General features: G+C 44.4%; 1 protein-coding gene across 3 annotated transcripts in view; it reads left to right on the plus strand.

Annotated features, from left to right (window-relative positions):
* COL6A6 (collagen type VI alpha 6 chain) overlaps nt 1-23075 on the plus strand; it is a 161617-nt gene that overhangs the window by 101401 nt on the left and 37141 nt on the right. For all 3 annotated transcript variants that reach the window (XM_075547205.1, XM_075547207.1, XM_075547206.1), the window contains exons 23-29: nt 1235-1297; nt 7233-7295; nt 10720-10782; nt 11657-11707; nt 13909-13944; nt 14852-14914; nt 21823-21885. In XM_075547205.1, coding sequence (XP_075403320.1) covers nt 1235-1297; nt 7233-7295; nt 10720-10782; nt 11657-11707; nt 13909-13944; nt 14852-14914; nt 21823-21885 — 402 coding nt within the window. The remainder of the gene's footprint in view (nt 1-1234; nt 1298-7232; nt 7296-10719; nt 10783-11656; nt 11708-13908; nt 13945-14851; nt 14915-21822; nt 21886-23075) is intronic.

The raw sequence follows: 23075 nt of genomic DNA on the forward strand, positions 1-23075 counted from the left end.
CAGAAAGATTTCTCCCAAGTTGTCTCCCCCAAATATCTGTTAGACTTGGAACACTGCTTGCAGCTAATGGTAAATGATTGTCAAGTTATCTCCCTGAAGACTCCAGTCATCCAGAGCAAGCAGACACCATTGCTTCTCCCACAGTAGGCAGCGCTCACTCCCTGCTGTTTGGGTGAGTGGATTGCTTCCCCTGAAAGCTTAGGCTAAAGAAAGTCTCTAGCTCTAAGGCAATCAAGGTTAGGCTGCCTTCATGAATCTAGGGTCCGCCCTTCTTGTCTCATGTAGATCCTTGGGGCTTGCACATCCCCAGAGAATATATAAGCCTTAGCTAGCAGTAAATCTCTCTCTCTCTCTCCATGCGGACCACCAAGTGAGGCTGAGGTGAGCATGCTACCATGAAATGTGTCCGACTCCATTATTTCAATCTCTCTTCTATCTCTCATGCTCTCTATGACTTTACTCTAATATTTACTTGTTTTTTTAAACGTTTTATTAGGGGATCATATAACTCTTATCACAATCCATACGTACATCGATTGTGTAAAGCACATCTGTATATTCATTGCCCTCATCATTCTCAAAGCATTTGCTCTCCACTTAAGCCCTTGGCATCAGGTCCTCTTTGTTTTCCCCTCACTCTCCACTCCCCCCCCCCAACCCTCAAGAGCCCTTGATAATTTATAAATTATTATTTTGTCATATCTTGGCCTGTCTGATGTCTCCCTTCCCCCTTTTCTGTTGTCTGTTCCCCAGGGAGGAGGTCACATGTAGATCCTTGTAATCCGTTCTCTCTTTCCAACCCACTCTCCCTCTACCCTCCCAGTATTGCCACTCACACGCCTGGTCCTGAAGGTATCATCTGCCCTGGATTCCCTGTGCCTCCAGCTCCTAACTGCACCAATGTACATCCTCTGCTCTATCCAGACTTGCAAGGTAGAATTCGGATCAAAGATGCTTAAGATACTTAGATAGCAGAACTGAAAAACTCAGCTATTCAGTATTTCCTTTAAGCTATAGTCACTTCAACTGCACCAGCCAACTGCCAATGTTTCGGATTAAGCCACTATAGCCCTGCCCAGATAAGAGAGAACTCAATCAATCGAGATCAAATAATAGCAGATAGGAGCTCTCATGCCAGTCCCTGTCCGTGCCACTGATTTCGCGTTTAATTCCACGTTATCAGTCAAGTGTTCTCTTTTAGGGTGGAAATAATGTTTTCATTCTATGTACTTAGGGTCCAAGAGGAGCTGTTGGTGTGAAAGGAGAAAAGGGCGGTCGTGGAAGTAAAGGTCCTCAGGTATGTGATGAGAGAAATTGGCTGCAACGACGTTTGACTTTGGTCTTCTATGAATGTCTTGGTGGTTTCTTTCCTTTAGATGGAGTTATCGAATAATGCCTAAGGGCCTGCAAAGGTTGGTAGGTTTGCCTTCAGAGCACCAAATTGATGGTGGCCCCCAAATCCTGGTTACCTCCGTGCAAAGCAGGTTGTTGACCTGGCCGACAGAGAAATCATCTCCCACCCCCTAATCAGCAGCGATTCTGGGTTAAGAATGCTCCCTATTTGTAAATCGGATCATACAACCCAATTGGCCAGGGACTTCCCATGTGGTGTGTATTCTCTGTGGCAAGAATGTAGGCAGCTTAAGTGGTCCTGAATGCTAGATGCACATGAGTTCCTCCTAAAGAAACCATGGAACATTCTACCACCAGAGACCCTCTCTCCTACTTCCATTAAATCAATTTAGACCCACAACGACCCTATAGGACAGGGTAGAACTGCCTCTGTGGGTTTGCAAGGCTGGAAACCTTTGTGGAAGCAGACAGTGTCACCTTGCTCCCCTGGAGTGTCTGGTAGGTTCAAACTACTGGCCTTGCAGTTAGCAGCCCAACGTGTAACCCACTATCCCACCAGCGCTCCTTCAGATGCTTCCAGACAATTTCTATTAGAATCCCAGGAAGTGGTGCCAGCATACTTAATCGTAATGCTCTCCAGGTGATTCCACTGTATACTGTGGCCTGGGACGGATGGCCTGGCACCAAGGGTCCTCCGGCATCAAACTATCTAAAAAGCACCTGGGATTTTGTTGAAAATGCAAATTCTGGTTGAGTAGCTTTGTGATGAAGCCTGAAAGTCTGTGTTTCCACTGGATTCTCAAGTGATGCTGCCGCAGGTAGTCCCAGGACCACACTTGGAGGAGCAAAGCCCTTGCTTGCCTGCTCTCACGGGATATATGTGTTGGTTTCGTTGTTTTTCTGTCTTCTCGTCTAGACTGTATGCTCCATGAGGGTCGGCATGTTATCTTGTTGATACTGCATCCCCAAAGTTCCAAACAGCAGTGCCTGGTGCACAGGAAACCAGGAACCAAAACCCAAGTCCTCTTCCAGAAAGTCCATTTTCTTTTTTTTTTTTTTTCTCTTTTCTTCTTTTACATTTTATTAGGGACTCAAACAACTCTTACCACAATCCATACATATACATACATCAATTGTATAAAGCACATCCATACATTCCCTGCCCCAATCATTCTCAAGGCATTTGCTCTCCACTTAAGCCCCTTGCATCAGGTCCTCTTTCCCCACCCCCCCACCCCCAGAAAGTCCATTTTCACACATAGTGGTCCTACATAGTGTTGCCACGGCTGTCAATCTTCATGGGAGCAGATAACCTCAACTTCCACCTGAGGAGCAGCTGGTAGTCTGAACTATCAACCTTGCCATGAGCAATCGAATGCTTAGCCAGCAGTGCCACCAGGAACACTTTGACACTCAACCGGCAGTAAACTCCTCAGTGCACGAAAGGATGAGATGGAGGAAAGGACTTGTGTCCTTGCCGACAGGGGGGAAATGGGAATCCATGGCTTTGTGTCCATTAGTTAAACTGGACAAGGCCCAACACTTCCACCATCAAAATATTTAAGAGGCATTTGCATATGCTTTTATTTTGTGACACAGTATTGTAAAGCATATTAGTTGCTCCTTCTAAAGATTTTAATTCTCCAACTTCATGAATATGTTCCTTCAAAAAGCAAGGCAATTTTTTTTCAATTTCACGATACAACTTAATGAGTGAAAAGCTACTGATTTGTGGCCACATCCCTGAATCCTTAAAAGTTTGCTGGCACAAAAATTTGGGATTTAGGAAAAAATTCGGTAAATGCCAAAGGAAGCATACCTCGAGCAATGACTTAATCTGTTTATATATAATATTGAGATGTAGATGGGTTAAAATCCAAAGGTCTTGGTATTTACCTTGGTCTAGAACCCAATGTCGTATCCAAGTGGCTGTTACTCACATAAGTGAGTCCATTTGCCTGGTGGTGCATCTTTATGAGTGAGTCCCCTCTAATGGTGCGTTGGCTGTTGAGTGTAGTCATTAATCTCTGGCCTTGCTGGGCTTAGTTAAAAGACATGTCTTTTCTCAAGTCTGACTCTTCTGTTTATCTAGCTGGAAAGTATGATTTCCTTTTTTCTTTCCTCTTCTTGAAATGCCCTTGTCAACAACACAGTGTAAATGCTGTTTCAAAGATGTGTGGAAATTTTTTTATCTCTAGAACATGATGAATGGGATCTCACATTGTTTCCAAAAGGAAACAAACACAATCAGATCTATAAGAAGAGAGATGGCTCTTTACTGGCTCAATAAATCCACTGCCATCAGCTTCAGTGTTTTACAGCACACCGGGGTCAGTTACTTGAGAGGAATAAGAAGAGTATTTGAAAGTTTTTCTTAAGATATGTGAAGTCTGTGAACCGTGTTTTGAGAGCGTATTAATGTGTGCAGTGTTGGGTACCGCATAAATCAAACGTGGCAACACAGCTATGCTATGAAAGAAGTGCAGTCCATGCACAATAACAAGGAGAGAATGCCCTTGGAAGAAATGCTGTTTGTTTGCTTTTTCTGCTTTGCTTTGTTCCCTTCATGTTTTAACTCAAGGTTCTACCTCAACATATACGCTGTTGTGATTGGTTTACTAGTATTTTGTTGAATATTTTCAACTACATTCATAAGGATATTGTTCGTGTGTGTGTGTGTGTGTGTGCGCGCACGCGCGTGGATAGACACACATATAAGATATGTCTTTGCCTGGCGCTGGTAGCAAGTTAATTCTAGCCTCTTGGAGTGACTTAGGAAGTGTTTCCTTTTCATCTGTATTTTGAAAGAGCTTGAAAAGGATTGATTTAATTCATTTTAGTAGAATTCATCAATGGAGCGGTGTGATCCGATACTTTTCTTTCCACAAGTTTGTAATTACGGATGCAATCTCTTTATTTGTTATGTTTGTTTAGATTGTGTATTTCTTTTTGAGCCATATTAGGTCATTTGCATGTTCCTAGGAATTTTCCCATTTCATCTAGGCGATCATGTTTAATGGTGGTTCATATAATCAAACTTATATTTTTAAAAAAAGCTTCTGTGAGGTCAGTAGTAATCAGCTCTTCCATTTCTGATTTTAGTTGTTTGCATTCATGGCACTCTAGTTAGAAGTTAGTCATTTTATTGGCCTTTTCAAAGAACCACCTTATGGTCTTGCTGTTGATTCTATTCTTTTTATGCTTTCTAGTTCACGTGAATTCTCTTTCATCTTTACTACAACTTCTCTCCTTCTGCTAGATTTGGGTTTAGTTGTATTCCTTGTTTGGCTCCTAAAGATAGAATGTTAAATGATTGATTTGGTGGTTTTTATTTTTTTAATATACTCATTTACAAGTATAAAGTTCTCTCTGAGCACTACCTTCACTCTATCCTTTACATTTTAATATGTGGTACTTCCATTTTCATTCATCCTAAAGTATTTTTTCAATTTACCTTGATTTCTTTTCTGACCCATTGAATCTTTTTCTTCTACCAGACTTAGTTGCTTTCTCCCTGATTCAGCATTCATTTGCTTACTGCTAACTTTTACAGTTTATAAGTTCCAACAAAGTTGGTTCTAATAGTTCCTGCTGATTTGTGTGGGAGGATGGGGTCTTGGGGTTGCCTAAACCACCATTTGCCGATGTTACTCTCTGATGATAGGTGATAGCAATGAGCACAGGAAAATAAAAATACTCGTGTCTGTGGGGGTTGGAGCTGACTGATTTTGAAATGTGTTCTAGATGAGAAGGTCTAGGAAGATTCTCAGGCATCTCGTTTGAATTTCAGGCTAACTGGTGGTACACTTCCTTTAGAAATGGAATGCTCAGCTAGGAGCATGTGACTTAAGGCCATTCTTATTAATAAATTCCCATGAGATATCTAATAAGCATTTTAATCATTCTTAAGCATTTAAGCATTGTAATGAGTCTGACATTCAACTAAGTGCCTTGGACTAAACCCAAACCCACCACCATTTCATCTATTTCAACTCATGGTGACATAGGACAGAGTTGAGCGGCTTCATAAAGTGCCCAAGTCGTCAAGTTTCATAGAAATAGATAACCTCATTTTCTGTCATGGGGCCGCTGGTATGGCCCATCTGCTGAGCTCTTAGCAGTTGAATACTTCAAAATAAATAACTATAAAATTCCTTCCAAATGCAAAGAAAAAAAGAATCCAAAAGAAGAAAGAAGAGTCTTGGGGGATTACCAAGAGGAGGCCAGAGAGCTAGAAGGAAGACCATGGTGACTTGGTGTTACAAAAGTTATCAGAAACATTCCAATAAGTATCTGATCAACAACAAGTTCGATAAGACAGAGCAGTGTTGACCTGATTAAGCATGATGGTCATTGGAACTATCTTCATGCCTTCAGTGGTAGCTAAAATGAGAGGAAATAGGATAAAGCTCTATGAGAGTGAAGCTTACATTTGTCCTTGAACATAAAAAAGAGTAAAGGGGAGGGAGACATCAGACAGTGCAAGACATGAAAAAATTATAATAATTTATAAATTATCAAGGTTTCACGAAGGAGGGGGGAGTGGGGAGGGAGGGGAAATGAGGACCTGATGCCAGGGGCTTAAGTGGAGAGCAAATGTTTTGAGACTGATGAGGTCAATGAATGTACAAATGTGCTTGACACAATTGATGTATGTATGGATTGTGATAAGAGTTGTATGAGCCTCCAATAAAATGACTTTTAAAAAAAGAGCAAAGGGGAAAAATAATGAGGGATTGTGTAGAGATCAGTATCATCTTCCTTAGTAACCAAGTTACTATTCCACAATCCTTTCTTTTAGGAGATGTTTTGTATCCAACTTATTATGGTTTGTTTCTTTGTTTGTTTCATTGTCGATACCAAAAGGTTAATGCCAAGCTTATTTTCCAGTGCTAACGGCATGCTTGTTACCGAGAGTTGGCTGATGTACTTTTAAATTATAGCAACCAAGGCAAAAATATTTGTGAAAAATGAACTCAATTCACTGGTGCTGAAATTGATTGCAAATACCTATAAACAGTTTAATCCAAAGAGATTTTTGCTACCATCTGTCTGGATACCCCAAAGGAAAAGTCTAATCCCATAGTAACAGAGGCAGGCAGTTGTGCTTCTCTGAATTTAGATTTTTAAATAGTTCGCTCTCAGGCTGTTCTAATGAAGCATGTTTTCTAGAATGTTAGAAGAACTAAGTTGTATTATATCTAATATATGTGCCGTGCAGACACATGGTGTATTTATCCACCGATGGGGATTTACTTGCATTTATTTTTTCTAGCTTATTACCAGCTGACTTTGTAAAAAAAATTTGAATATTTAACTTGTACCACCTTAACAAATTTCCTTATGAATACCTACTTCTTTTAGTTAAATTTTTTAGCTTTCTCATAGATGATGGGACTTTTTAAATTTATGGGAAATTCTCATTATCTTCTATAAAACTTCCCAAGCCCCTCAAACACATCATATTATTTGAAAGCAAAAAATAATCTTACTTGACAAAAGTGGTTCCTACCAAAGTAGGAGACCAGTCAAGAATGAAGTCCAAGGCCAATGCCGGTTAGGATGCCTTCCTTAACTAGTCTACAACTGACTGACATCTGCCCGACCAGCCGAACAGTGAGAACCTACAGGCTCTGGAAGAGAAGACTCACGAGGACACGCAAGCGTTTACAAGACATCTGGGATGAGTTAGTGCTTTACGCTTCTTCTCTTCCCTTGCCTTTCGATGGGAGCTGAAACACGTTTGTCCAGGGCAGAAATCAGAGCAGCCATAACCCTTTATCCATCTGTAGTTCATTTTCTTCTGAGAAAAAGATACAAAGGGGTCTAAGAAAAGTTGCTTCGCGTTGTCCTCTGTTTGCACTTTTGTTTTGTTTCAGGGGCCTGCTGGACCAGGAGGAAAGGAAGGGAGTCAAGGTCACTTGGGAAGCCAAGGAAATAAAGTAGGTCACATTCATTACAGCCACTACGGCTGAGGTTTTCTGCGGAAAGAAGTGCATCTGGTGCTGGTTGCCAGAATCCTTTCAACACAACGGGGAGCACATCTCATTGCTCCACACCATGACTTGCTTCATAGAGGGCCGGCAAGTTCTACATTTGCGGGTGTGGACCAGCATGAAGTCAGGCATTCCTGGCCGGCTCCATCTCATGAGGGCCTTCACCCAACCTGAAGCAAGAAACTTCAGGGAAAGGGGGCGCTTCTGGGGCAACCCTTCTTCCTTTTCTCTACTCTTTCCATCCTTCCTCCTTCCCCGTTCTACCTGCTTTTTTGCTTTGCTTTCTTCATTGCCTCCATTCACTCACACCTTTGTTGGGCACCTTTTAAGGGCAAAGTCCTGCAGGGGGCGTGGTTAGGCTGCAGTGTCCCCTCCAGGAGGCCTGGGAGCTTGGTCTTCATGGTTCCTAAGCCTCCCTGGTGCTTCCAACAGGGCGTGGCCCATGGCAAGAGCTTAGTCAATAGCTGGCAAATGAATGCATTTCTGGGATGTGACGTTAAATACCCAGTCAGGAAATCAAACAGTACCTTGTCTTGCGTAAATCAGCTTCCAAGTTCCGCTAAAAGGTCACTTCATGGACTCAGGTGTGCCTGACCCACAGCGCTGGGTATTTGCAGTTGCCTCGTGCACATGCAAACGCTGGAGGCCAGGAGAAGTATTGACGCGGCTGAGTGATGGTGCAGGTGAAGGCTATCGAATAGACCGCGACTGCCAGGAGAATGCACACGAAAAACAAGCCTGCTTTGGAAGAAGAACAGAATTGCCAGAATACCTCTTGTGAGAAGTGAGGGTAGCGAGACTTTATGTCCTGTGGGTATTCTCCCAGGAGAGAACCGCCTAAAGGAGGATGTCATGCTTAGTAAAATGAAGATTCTCAGTGAGGCGAGTGTCACTGTGGCTGGAACATGACGAGGATGACGCACAGGACAGTGTATCCTGCTCTCGTACGTTGGGTCCTGTGAGTGGCAACCAACTCTACATCACCTAATAAAATGAGTCCAATAGTAGCTATCACGCGGATTCGACCCCCACAGAAGCTGGAATATGTTAAAGACTCTGCTCGATGGTAGAACGTTGGCTGCGCAATGAAAGTTGACTGGGGGGGCGGGGAGGGGGGCTGTAGGAAGAGATATTATAGAGGACCAAGACTTTGCATGAGCACTAGAAGATAAGAAAGATTTTGACAAGTCAATATTGGAAATAGATGATGAATTCCAGAGAGAAGCAATAGTCTGAAGGAAGATATGCAGGTGGAAAATCCAGGGCGAGGATATTTGGAGAAGGAAAAATGATCGTGCCTGCCTGGCTCGTAAAGAACGAGAAAACCCAGCTTGACTGACTTTGTTCACTAACTAGTACTCACTCAAAATGCAACTCACTGCCCTCAAGTCACTTTCAACTCGTGGGGGCATCCTATAAGACAGGTAGAACTATGTCTATGGGTTTCTGAGACTGAATCTTTATGGGGGTAGAAAGTCTCCTCTTTCTACTGAGGAGCCACTGGTGATTTTGAACTGCTGACCTGTGCTTAGCAGTCAAAACCCGCTGTTCCATCAAGGTTCCTTTGAAGCCAGTGAAGCGCTAGTGAAACGTTTTGAATGACGCATGTGCACACAGCCGGCTTTTTAGATGCCTATTTTAAATAGGCATCCAGGGTGGAAAGACTTTAAAGTTAGGTGGCCTGTTGGTGTGCCCTCACCGTCTTCAGGACAAGCAGTGAAGGGGTGACTTAACAGTGTGGTCCAGGAGGGGCCTGTGCTGGTTCAGTGGGATTTGTACTGTAATGGCTGGAAGCACAGAGAAGAGCCGAGTTTCTGGCATGCGTGGCTTCACCATCATAGAAATAGGAAAGTTATGAGGGCTTAGAGAAAGAGTTCAGGACAGGCGTAAGATGCCAGTTTGGGATCAATTTGAATAATTAAAAAAACCTCTTGGTCATGTCTACATATAAGAAGAGTAAGAGGTAATAGACCATGGGTTGTTAGGAAAGACTGCGAAGAAAGAGGAAAGCACACTGGCTGCTGAGATGTCCAGAGGGAGGTTGAGCATATCAACTGCAACAGGAAAGCACGGTGGCAGAGTGGTTATGGGCTCAGCCACTAATCTACAAGGTCAGCTGTTTGAAACCACCAGTTGCTCTTTGGGGGACAGACAGGACTGTCTTCCTGTAAGGAACGACGATGCTCGGAACTCACAAAGGCAGTTCTACCCTGCCCTATAGTCAGTGTGAGTTGCATTGACTCAATGGCAGTGAGTTTAGTTTGGGGTTTGGGAGAAGCCATCACAATCCATGACTAAGACCCTCCAAAGAATGAACCAAAAGAGTGACAGTGAACAGGAGGAAAGACCAGCCAACTTCGAGTGTCGGTGAGGAGGAAATGGACACGGTGTGGGACATTACTCTATGGCAAAACCAGCATGTAAGGAGAAGGGGGAGAATACTAACCACTAACCCCAGGCAAGGTCCAGGAAAGGCTCGGGTGGGCATTAGTTCACAGTCACAAGATTGCCACAGGCTGTTTATGAAAGAAGAAAACCCGGGCTTAAAGGAAAAAAGGACATTGAAGATATTAAAGAGACCAGAGAACTAATGGGGAAATTTCTAGACGGGGCATATTGAGACCGTAAGAAGAGAAGTTAGCTTTGTAATGGGAAACCGTTAGCCAGGGCTGAAATGGCTGGGGCCGGGAGGTGAGTGCTTCGAAGACAGTTGATGAGCGGATGCAATTGGGTACCTGGATGACGAGGACAATTGCCTTGAAGATAGAGGGTTTCCTGGGGCCTGTGATGTAGTGGTCCTGGCCTAGACATGGGGCGTTTGGACCAGGGAAAATGCTGTCTTCTTGCTCTGTGAGGCTGAAGAAGAAAGAGGAGCACCCCACTGACACACCACCACCACCAGCCACTTTGGAAACGTCTGCAGGGAAGGCATGCCACTGTGAGGATCCAGTTTCTATTATCTGTAGAGAAAGGCGTGTGTCAAACATCATGAGTGGATTGAGAGGTTGATATGTGAGGTGGAGGCATTGGGTCAAGTGTGCTGTGAGAGAGTCAGAGAGGGGTAGACAGTCCAGGCCCTCTTCCTGGAGTCCCTGGTGAGACCTTGCCATGGGTGTGGTCCAGACCAGGGGGGTGCTAAAATGATAGCTTGCACTGGACCATAAATCACACTTCCTGGGGCTTCGGCTATCCATGAGGAGGCCACAGGAGCCCAGGACAGCAGGGCCTCGGGTCTAACTTGCACAGTGTGCAGCCTTCAGCTCAAGCCCCTGTCGTTGTCCGGGATGCTGAATGCTGTCTCCTCGCCATCGTGTCTGCTTCTCATTATCCGTGAAACCTAACAGAAGGCATTTTCTGTTCTCCGCTACAGGGAGAGCCTGGAGATGCAGGAGAAAAGGGGGAGATTGGCTTTCCCGGTCCTCGAGGAATGCCGGTTGGTGATTTACCGCTGTCTTGGATCTGGCCCTGGGAGTCTTCTAGTTAAATCGACATCTGGTGTGATTCTCTGAAGAGCATTTAAAGGATACTATCCCGAGTTGACCTTAGAGTTTTCCAAGAATTGAGAGAGATAGTAACTTTGTCTTGGCTTAGTTCCTTGGCCAGCGACCAGTCTTCCCAGGGGGGCAATTTCCAGGTACCAGACATCATGGCCAGGAGACTAGCTGCCAAATTGTGAAGTGGACAAAACTTGGCCTTCAGTATTCCATAGCCCTTCTTCAAACCTCTGTCCCTTCCGAAGCTCTCCAACAGAAACCCATCCTGCCACCAGGATTTCTCCTTCAGGCCCCCTGCAAGAGTTAGACAGTGGCCAGTGCCCAGGCACTCCGTGGCTGCCCAGTGGGCACACCCATTGTGAAGATAGTGCAGGACTGGCCGTGTTTCCTTCAGATGCACGTAGGGTTGTATGAGTCAGCATCGACCCGATGGCGCCGGCTGGTACCTAGACATTTGTATCCAGTGACTTGATTAATGGACGAGAGCTCCGGTCAGAGATACCTGTTACCCAGAGGAGATCATACTGCCAGCTGCTTGGGTTGAGCTATTACTAGATGCCAGTTATCCTCTCATTTAATCCTTACAGCAAGTAGGTATTGTTGCCATTTTACAGATGAAAAGGCCAGTGGGTATGACATCGTCCTGCCAGTTTCCCGCAGTGCCACTCTCACAGCCCGTCAGCATGCCCCAGAGGGAGCACCCTCCTCCGAGTTCCCCCAATCCAGCCTTACAGCCAGCTCCCTTGCCTTTCTGTGACCACGTCTGCCTTTACCAGGCAGCGGGGAGGTTGTCATGAATTGCTCTGTTTACAGGGTGGCGATGGCAGTCCAGGTTATGGTCCCGTCGGAGTTAAAGGAGCCAAGGTAAGTTACATCTGCCGATGCCTGACATTTCCCCTTTGTTTGTTTGTTTGCTTTGCTTGTTAGTTTTGTCCACGTGCCACCTTTAAGAGGAAAAAGACTACGGCAGATGGTGAATAAGAAGATTAGTTTGGAGATTTCTGAAAAGATCCTTTGTTTGCTGGTGCGCATGGGGAATCTGCGGCGGGAGAAATTGGTCTGCTGGATGGAGGTGCAGGCAGCAATTGAAGGTTGAAAATGAATTTTCTGCCAGAGGTGTTTGGCCAGGGCCGGACGTGGTCCAGTCTGAGGCGCAGCTGTTCATCTGAGCAGCTGTGTGTGGAGTGGACCCAGAGAAGCCCCTCTGAGGCTCCAGCCTGCAGCCCCTCACACTGCTTGCTCTATAAAACAAACCTTAGAACTTCACGTCAATGAAGAGGGATTTTACCTTGTCACTGAGTATTTAAATATCCGGAAATAAGACACGTGAATGTCTCCACACCGGGGATTTCTACACACCTATGGCGATCACTTAGAAATGATCGTTTATTTTTTATCATCTCGACAGCAGAAACAAAAACAAAACGTGGTTCAGAATATCGTTTCTGAAAACAGCGTGTGGGGCCTCTAGCAAAGATGGCCGGAGATGCAGAAGACAATCAGAGACCGGGAAAGCCTAAAACAGCGTAAAGTGTCCTTGCCGTTCCCGGTGAAATCGCAGCAGGAAGAACACAAGAAACTGTCTGGAAAAATAAAGACGAGAAGAGGAAGCTAATTCGGTTATGAAAACCTGGAACTGATGAATAAGGTTATCCAGTGAAAAGGTCACGAAAAGAGGGAATAATTGAAAGCAACTTAAATATCCCAGGATGGAAAAAATATTAGCCAGCAGCCTTGGAATACCAGACACTCTTTAAATGGACAGTATATAAAAGTCAAGTAATTATGTGGAGAAATGATTTGACAATGTCAAGTTTTAAAAAGTCAAAATGTAATTAGAAAATCACTTATCTCACGTGTGCTAAAATGCATCCTGAAAAGCTAACAGGAAATGCAACAAAATCTTCATAGTGATCATTTCAGATTTGGGTCAGTTTTGCCCTCCTACTCTTTCGTGCTTTATAAATGTTTTAGAATTTAATACTCTAGTAACCAGAAAACAAACTTGACATTCAATAAAATATGTAATCAAATCAAGATTTTCCTAGCCCTTCAGCGATCACCATTGGCCAACGTCCGGTGAACAAAGGTCCACAAAATGAACGATCAAGTTCACACTCTGTAGAGAGAGAGGCGCCATTGACACAGGGTGATGTTATAGACAACAGAACGAAACATCGCCTGGTCTTGCCTCATCCTCCCAGTTCTTGGCATGTTCGAGTTATCCAGGGACTGCCTCACCCTTTTGACATTCTTCTTCTCCAGACAGGATGTCCCCTTCCAACCACCGACCCCTCCCCCGTCCCACCTGAGGACATGTCCAAAGCAAGGGAGTTTGACAATGATCTGTTGTGAGCGATAGTATGTTCGTAGGCTCGTATTTGGAAGTAAGTGTCAGGCTTCCTGCTCCAGCTTTGTCTGGAAAGCCCCTACTCCTATTTGAAATATCATCAGCATAGCTTCCGGCATCCCAAAAAACACCACGTGGCAGGCAGGGGGTGGTTAGACTGTCTCTCAAATGCAAACTCCTTGCCCTTGAGTTGATGCCAACACCTAGTGAGCCTACAGGACTGGCCTTGTGAGTTTCTGAGGCTTAGCCATGTTTGGGAGTAGAAAGCCCTGTCACTCCTTCAGAGCAGCTGGTGGTTTCAAACTGTGGACCCTGTGGATCACAGCCCACTCTGTAACCCCTATGCCACCAGGGCGCCTGTCAGACTCTCTGGGCTTCCTGAATCTCTCCATGGAAATGCATTTCAGAAGACTGTTGGAGACGCAAGTGCCGAAATGTCCGCATGCCTGTCCTATGGATCAGTTCCCATGGAAGACGCGCTGACTGACAGCTCCCCAGGGGTGTACACTGAGCCACTTACCTGACATGGTCATATGTGGATGACCCCATTCAAGAGTTTCATTCAGAAATTGGAGCTTGCTTCTCAGAGAGCGGGGTATCGTTTCCAAGTTCTAATTGTTTGGACACTTCTTTCATTCAGAAATACTAACCCCCAGGTGACATTAAGATCCATATGACATGTGGGTATGTTCATCTTCCCTCCTGTCAACTTTAGGGACAAGAAGGATTCTCTGGAGAAAGTGGACCCAAGGTACTGTGTGCTTCGTATGAGCAAGGGGGATGAGGGAGGGAATGGGGGTGGGGGTGGGGGTGGGGGTGGTGGCACTAATGAGCGGTTGAAACTGTGGAATTCAGAGTTGATGATATGAAATGTAAACACCACACACACACACACACACACAATTCACCATTTTAAAAAATTTATTTAAAGAAAAAAGACAGAGAAATCACTCAAAAAAAAGTGAATCCCTTACCAGCCTGAGGTTATGAACTATAGGACAATAGAAAGATCATTCATTGTAATAAATTCTACCTTACTGGGGAAAAGGAGGGGGCAGAAAGAAGCAGGATTTCCCCCCCTTGTGTTTTAAAATAATACATCTGCTTATGAGGATGTAACTGTTTCTAACATTTACGTTTTCATTTTGACTCATGTAAAATAAGAAAGATCATTTTCAGAAAATAGTTTCTCCTTCTAAGTGCATCTTCCTCCCTTTCACGTACTGGGTCTTTTTGGCTGAAAGGAAAGTAAAATGTAAGGAAAACGAGATGATGGGATTTTTCCAAGCTCTTTGTCCCCCATGAAACACGGTGTCAGATGGTAAGTGAGCACAGATGGTCTGCGCCCTAAAGGCTTTACCTTCTGAGCTAACTAGACGCCGGGCCCTGCGTTAGGGACGGGGACCAACTAAAGGGCCCAGTCTGTGGTCCAAGGAGCCCGTGTTCCGGTTGGAGACAGAAAAAAAGAATCAAGGAGCCAGCCATGGGCTTCGTGGAGAGTCGGGGGATATAAAAAGAGAAATAACGTTGCAAAGAAAACTGTGAGAGACCAAAATTTTAAAAAGCACAAAGGCGTTCATGGTGGAACCACTGTTTAAAAACACAGAGACCTACCACTCAATTGTCTTCAGTATCTTCTTTTTTTCTGGACTTTTTAGGGGGAGATTGGGGATGCTGGTGGCCCAGGGGAAACTGGATCCAAAGGAGCGAGGGGCAGAACGGTAAGCGTTTTAAGAGATTCCAGTTACGGAACCTCAGCCGCTTTGGGAAGGCCTTTCCGTCATGCATGATGAGCATCTGAGTTGTCCCTTGTCCCCAAAGGCTTTTAAACTGAATGTAGCGGTTGGCAAGACAAGTTGGGGGAAGGGAGATCCCTATATGACTTATCCCCCAGTGCCATCAGAACCAGGTGAATTTGTCCCCGCTGCCACCATACGACTCCTTTTAAAAGATGTGTTTGTCTTGGGGTTTGGTTTGGGTTGTGGGGGGAATATGCCCAGGAACATAAGGCAGCCCTTGCTACACGTGTCCTTCCGTAACAGCCACTGCCACTAACCTTTCCGAATTAGCCCACCAGCCTGAGCAAAGCCCTCAGCAAAGCCTCCTCCCACCCTTGATAACGCCTAATCATCTTTGGTTTCCATATGATTGTTTATTTCCTGTAAGTGAAACAGCATATCATCTTTGGCCTCCTGTGACTGTTTCGCTCAGCACACTGTGTCCGTGTGGAGGCACACGTGGGACGTTTATTTGTCGTGATGAGGGAAGAAAAGTCCACTGGGTTCAGGTACCACCCTGGGTTTAAGCCTGCGTCTACGGATGGGCTTTGGGGCCATCCGTCCCCCCCATCCCTTCTGCTGTGCTGAGAAGCTCCACGAGGCACACTGGTGTTCCGCTTTCTGTTTTCCTCTTTCCTCTTTCGCTTCTGATGGATTTCGGCCTGGGAAGAGTAATACACGTCCTTCTAAATTTCACTTTTTAAGGACCAAGCACCATTCTCACTACTGGAATTAAACAATTCAGTTTTGTCGGGGGTGGGTGGGTGGGTGTTGTTAACTGCTAAAATATGATTGGTTCCAGCTCCTATCCCTCACAGGATGAACACCATGCCATCCTCTTTGTTGAAACCATGTTTAATGAGATGTGCGGATATGTCCTTTCCCCACTTGGCTCCCTAGGGGATCTCCTGAGCCTTTGGGAGGAAGTTTCCATTTCCATTGGGAGGATGTAACACAATGTGTCCCGATGATCCTACAGGTGGGCTTAGATACTGCCTAATGCTTGGGTGACTTGAAGGAAACGCATGTCCCCAGCACACCGCACGTCTCTATCCCAGGCTTGTCCGGGGCTGCAGTGGGATAGGAATGGATTTCTTGTCGTTGCTAACTCTTTGTATAGCTCAGAACATGGGGAGGTGAGCTGGCGGATGCCTGAAAGAGACCGTTTTTTGTTTGTTTGTTTGTTTGTTTGTTTTTCCTTTTAAAATCATTTTGCCGGGGGCTCATACAACTCTTATCACAATCCATCCATCCATCCATTGTGTCAAGCACATTTGTACACATGTTGCCGTCCTCATTCTCAAAACAGCTGCTTTCAACTTGAACCCTTGGTATCAGCTCATTTTTTCTCCTCCTCCCCGCACAAACCCTTGATAATTATTGATTATTATTATTTTGTCATGTTTTATGGTGATTGTCTCTCAAAACATTTTCTCTTTGCTTCAGCACCACACTGATGGAGCAATGCGGGCTTAATATCATGGCAGTTAACAGGTGGGGCGGTGGGGGCAGGGCGGCAAAGTCAAATATAAAATTAGAGTGGAGCTGGTTTTCCAGTTCTGCTGGTTTTTTCACTGCGAACAGTCACAAGGCCTCCATGTGTCCACGTTGACCTTCTGAGGCTCTGACACCTAGTGACCCTTTGTCCCTCAGAATGAATTGCTTCCGGGTTCCACCCGACCCTCACACCTGTGGTTAGGTTGTTTCATTCATGTGGTGTTTGGAGTAAGATTTAAAGGGATCAGATGAGGAATCTCCTGTTTGTCTTCCACCTCCTGTCCCCAAAGAGATGGCTTTGCAGCTAGCATTCCCCTCCTTGTGTAAGTTTTTGGCTGGTCACCCTTTAACCTCATGCTCTCATGGAAAAAGAAGCAGAAGCAGAAGAAGATTGAAATAATTAGAAAAATAATTGGGAAAGACTTTCAAATTAACCCAGATGTTCACCTGCACTGAAATATCTCTAGATCACGTCCTTTGGCTTATCAACGAAACAGTTTTGTTTCAGACCAGACTTTCAAACAGATTCCTTGAGGTTCCACCGCCAGCTAAGAAGTTGTAGGTCCACCCCAAATATACCAAATGAGCATCTTCACTTTAGCAAGACCCCGTGTGATTCTCCTGTCCACCAGGGGATCTCGAAGAGTCACCTGGGGATGTTATTAAAACGGAGATTCTGATTTCGTTTATCTGGGTGGAAGGCAAATTATCAGCAGGGGGTCCAGTTGGAATGAACCAGCTGGAAACCTTGCTTTGAACAATGAGCACATGGTAATATACCGGGCGGCTCATTGCATTCACCCTCACCTCAACAAAGCCATAATCGTTTAAAAATAATAAATTAATTGTTAGTCTGTGTTAGTCCAGGTTAACTAGAGAAACAAATCCAGAGACATGCATATGTGTGTAAGAGAGAGCTTTAGATCACAGAGCAATTGTATATTGAGAAAACATCCCAGCCCAGGCCAGATCCAGTCCGTACGTCTGATATTAGCCCATATGTCGATACTGGTCCATGAATTCCTCTTTAGACTCACGCAGCACATGCAAGGATGCTGAACGCAAGAAGATCACAGGCCCGTGGGTGGAAAGTCTTGTGGGTCCAATGGCGGTAGAATCATCTCCAGGGCTCTGGCTGCCATCAGCGTGGCTCCATGTGACTTGTCAACAGGAATGTGAAGCAGAGAAAGACAGAGAGAGGCCTGCCTCTTCTGATGGCAGAATGATGAAAGAGGAAATTCCCAGAATCCTCATGAGAAGGCCAAACCCACAACAGGCTAGACTCCACCCCCTTGACTCTGAATATCCTCAAGTAGACACGAGATTATGTAACAACCACAAAGTCTATAAACTTTTTCCTTTGACTTGTGTAAATATTTGGATTTCTTTCTCCTGGCTCCCCTCTGGCCCCAACATTGGGTCATTTATCGCTGTGTGTAATCTGATTACTTCACTTGCCAAGCTGCCTTCCCTGTCTCTACAAGAATATTTTTGGATTTGAACTGGAGACCTTACACCCTGGAAAATTCCTGGTTGCCCCCTTGAAAGAGAAGAAGTTTCCATTGGAAGACTTTAGTGGCGTTTTGTCCTAAACGCTGTAGGCCTCTTCTGCTCTCTCGAAAGGGTTGTGTCACTGGATTGAATTCTTTGAATCTTCATCTTGGTTTTATGCCCTGCTCTCCCTCACTGGAACAATGTCTTCTCCTTTGTCGTGATAGTTTAGCCTGGCTTGTTTTGTGTCTACCTGTATGTCTGTGCATTTTTATACTTTTTTAGCAACTTTGCACATGCATATAACTCTAAAGCAGGGTCACTTGACTTCAACAGGATTGACATTTGGGTCAAATAATTCTTTCTTGGGAGGAGCTGTCCTATACATTGGAGGTCATGTGTCAGTATCCCTGCTCTTTATCCACTAGATGCCAGCAACCAACCCCCTCCCTCTAGTTCTGACAACTAAACACCCACGGCACCGAGTCAATTCCAACTCGTAGTGATGCTGTTGTGCTGAGGAGAACTGCCCCTGACCGTTTCTAAGACTGCTGATGGTGATGGGAGCAGACTCCCTCCTATTTCTCCCCTGGGGGAGCTGGCAAGTTTGAACTGCCAGCCCTGTGGTTCACAGTCTTGTGCTTAACCCACTGCTCCACCAGGGCTCCTTAAAATGGCTCTAGATGTTGCCAAAATGCCCGTAGGCCACTATGCCCAGTTAAGAGTCAAATCATTTCACGAGGTTTGTTATATTCAAATATGGAGATCCCTGCCCTCCGTCAACCCCATAAAGCAGTTCGACTCTGTAACACTCAGGGTCCCCAGGAGTCATCATCAATTGAGCAGCATGCAAGGATGACAACCACTTGGCCCCCCCCACCCCCCGTGGTCTGCTTCCCAGAAACAACTTTCATTTCTTTGTGGTTTTATTTTTCAACTTTCATTTCTTAACTGATCGTTTTGGAATTGGCACTAGGCTTCCCAATGCCATGCTGCTTCTTCATTTTTAAGGTTTAACGGTTGCGTATTTATTCTCTATGGAGAACCCAGTTTGTCATAGATCTAAATCCTCTCCGGACATTTAAATACAGTAGGTAGTCTATCCAACTGAACTCAGCCCGAGCCTTCTGATGTGTCTGGCTTGGAAGGGTCCCTCCAATGCCTGGAGCCACACGCCTCTTTTCTCCTCTCCCTGAGGATTCCATTTATCTCTCTTCTGTGCTGAATCTCTTTCCCATTCCCATTCCCAGACAAGAGGACCTTGGAAAGTTCATGGAAAAATATTCAGTATCTTTTCATTCCACTTTTCCACCAATGTTTGAAGGTCCCCTCTTCTTTCTCACTTCATAAAACACTCATCCAGTGGCTGCTAAGAAGGGAGCCTGACCAGGGCACGTTTGATACTGGCAACATCTGAAAATGGCTCTTGTCAGCCTGGGAGAGTGCTCTTTTCGCTCATCGACAATTCTGAGTTGCGATTTTCGAAGGCAGAGAGTACTCCAGGGCCTTCTGGCTTCTTTGGTGTTTGGGGGAATCCAAAGTCACCCTCATACCTGGCCTAGAATATGTCACCAGTCCTGTCTCTCTAGCACTTTACTGGATGTTGCCTCCACCACGAGGGTTCTGATACATTGGGGTCTTTATGCTCTGGGGTACAGTCCGCCATTACCCATTTTCCTGATAAATGGCTCCTTTTGAGCCTGGAAATCTATGCCCTTTAGTTCAGAGAAACGTGACTTATTTGGTGCTATCTTCTCTGTTTTCTCTTCTTTGGAGTGGAATTGGCTCGATGGCAGTGGAATGGATGTGGATTTGGCTTGGGGTTTATCTTTTGGTAGAGTGAGCAAACCTTCACATTTTCTTAATACCTTGTCTCCTGGTTTCCAGGGTTTGTTTGTTATTGTTTGGGTTTTGGCTTCGGGTGGGGGAGGGTGTCTTCTTCCTGTACTTTCTGGGAGGTTTTATTGACTTTATCTTACAGCCCTTCTCTTCTATTTCAAAGTCCATGAGCACATTTTATTTACTAGGTCGGTTTCTGTTCTGGGCTCATGGTTGACCCACGATCGCTTATCTCTTTTACCCAACATAATTGGCTTCATGCCATTTTCTTTTCACTGGTTTGAGCTCTATGCTTCACATGTCTGTGAAAAGGTCTGTCTTTTTATATTTAAGAACAGAGGACCCAAAGGCCAAATGGAAACTAAGCACATAGGTAATGCTTGTGGCCTGCTACTGTCCCCGGAGAGCGGGGCCTTTATGGAGTAAACTTGTTGTTAGTAGCTTTTGGTCTTCTTTGACTGCTCGGATACCCCCTGAGAAGATTCTTGCCAGTTCCTGTCAGAAAGTCAAAGATTGTCTGCCAGCTTTCCACTAGCAACATGGGGGAAAATTTTTTTTAAGGCAGCAAGGCTTGGGGGTCTCACATTGTGAAAATCAGTACTTCATTTCATCTTCCTGTTTGCAGTGTGGAACCACTAGTCCCTCAGTCTGCCTGGAGGGCTCTAGACAGACGCCATGCCCTTCCCGTTCTACAGGACAAACCCTCCGTCTGCTGTTGGGGCATGAAAAGGGATAGACACCCTGACATTGAAAATGGGAAAGAGAGTTGAAGATTCCTAAAAAGATTTTCAGTGGCACTTCCCCTTTTTTGCCTCACCTCCTCATCTTCACTCAACCCCTGGGCCTTCTGGGACCGTGCAGGGCAAGGTTCCCTGGTTCCGGGCTTTCCTTGCCACTGGCTTAAGATCCCACTTTCTTGGGTCAGCTACATCATTTAGTACGTAGCCATCTGCTTTCCAGTCCAAATGTTCACACTTATCGTCAGCTTTCGCATTCTCTCTATCTCACTGTCAATTTACAAAAATCAATCTACTTACTTGTCATTTTCGTGGGATATCCGGAGGGAACAAAATTAGATGCATGTGTTCCATCTGCCATCTTTCCCCCTAGGAATTTTAACCTGTGCCTTATAAATAAAACATGGCTGGCAAGTTTACCTTCCTTATTCTCTTCACAAACCCTGGATATCACTGGAATAGTTACATGCTGTTCAGTAAACAAGGCTATATATTCTTATCCATATCAAGGTTGTACATCCCATGGCATTTTGAATGAAGAAATTCTACCTTGCTCAATAACAAGCGTTCTGCCGAATGCACGTGAGCAAGCACGTTGGCTCTAATAAGCAGTACTCGATCACTGCTGCTATTCCCGCTTCACTAGAAATACTTAGTTCTTGGAAGGACTAGGCTTCGGTTTTTCTTTCTCTGGTTTTTTTTTTGCTTGTTTAGTTTCAATTTAGTGACCTACCATCTGACTTAGATAAAAACTTCTCCTTTGTCCCAGCCATGAGAAGCTCCAGAAAACTTCCCTAAGTAACTAATGAGAATTGTGCTTACAGCTTCATAACCATATTGGTTATTACAACAACTTAAATGCCAGCCGTGGATGGTTGATGCAATAAATCATAGTACACCCATGTAAGAGAATACTACGCAGTCATGAAAAATGTTTTGACAAAGAATATTTACTCCCTGACATAAAGATGCCCATAAGACACATATTAATTTTTAAAGGTGAAAGAAAAATGTGATCCAAGTAAATTTAAAAATCAATAATATATGTTAACACCCAAAGAGAAAATAATGAAAGGCTAGAGAAAAATTTAGAAAAGTGTTAACAAGGATTAATTGAAGGAAAATGGAATTATTTGGAGGAGAAGGGAATGTAGGGATTTTTTCTTTTCTTTTTTACTTCTTCTGTGTGCTCTTGAAAATCTCTAACTCTACTAAAATAGAAGTGTATTTAAAACATACCACGTACTCACACACATATGTGTATCAATAAACAAATTTTGTTTCCAGGTGTCTGCTGGGCTTCCAGGACAGACAGGATCCCCTGGGGAACCAGGACCCCCTGGACGCAAAGTAAGCTGAAAATCTACAAGTCCTTCTCCACTGGGAAAGTCAGTACACATGCACATGCTCCTGCCTCTGTGTGATCATGCGGTGTTGGCTCATCTCCTCCCTGCAACCCTTATGTAAGGGGAGGGGAGGTCCAGTTGCCCACAGACAGGTTTTGGGTCTCCACTCTGCTCTCCCTCTCATTAACAATGATATGATTTTTTGTTCTTTGATGTCTGATAACTGATCCTATTGACACCTGGTGATCGCACAGGCTGGTGTGCTTCTTCCATGTGGGTTTTGTTGCTACTCAGCTAGATGGCCGCTTGTTTATATTCAAGCCTTTAAGACTCCAGACACGATATCTTTTGATAGACGGGCACCATCAGCTTTCTTCACCACATTTGCTTATGTACCTACCCACTTTGTGTTCAGTGATTATGTCAGGAATGTGACCATCATGGATTCCAGTTTAATAGAACCAAGTGTTCTTGCATTGAAGGAGTACTTGAGTACTTGCATCTGCTACCTTAATACTAAACCTATGAATATATGCACATAGAGATATTTCCCCATATATATAAATATATTTACATATGTACATGTCTTTATTTAGACCTCTAGAAATGTCCTTTGCCTCCTAGTTCTTTCCTCTATTTCATTTCACTTTCCTCTTGCCCCACTGTCATGCTCAGCCTTCATTTGGGTGTCAGGAATTCCTCTCAGTTACATTGCCCTTGATCAAGCCCAACCAGGCCTCCTACACCCTCCTCGCCATCAATTTTGGATCCCTTGTTGTTCCCTTGCCCCTGGGTTAGTTAATGAAGGATACATTTAAAACCAAATTAAACGTAATTTACTGATAGCCCTCATTCTGATTTCATTATTTTTTATTCTAACTAACCCTCCAACTGAAAGGAAATCTTTCCAAATTTGACCAGCAATCAAATAAACTCAAAATGCAGACAAACCTCCTACAATTTTCCACAATGAGGAAATAGGTGTAATTCTTTATTGAATGGCAAACATGGTTTTGTTTGAAGGAGTAATATATAAATAAGCATATGATGAAAGTGGAAATACAATGCAGTTGTGCCAAATAGTATTTTCCAATTTCTTCAATAAAGAGAGTCTCGGTTTTAATTGAAGAAAAACGAAATCAATTGCCAGCTCTTGGAAAGACTGGAAAGAAAATGAAGGCTAGTGAGTTTTCT

The sequence above is a fragment of the Tenrec ecaudatus genome, chromosome 4 (assembly GCF_050624435.1).
Source record: "Tenrec ecaudatus isolate mTenEca1 chromosome 4, mTenEca1.hap1, whole genome shotgun sequence".
Lineage (NCBI taxonomy): Eukaryota > Metazoa > Chordata > Mammalia > Afrosoricida > Tenrecidae > Tenrec > Tenrec ecaudatus.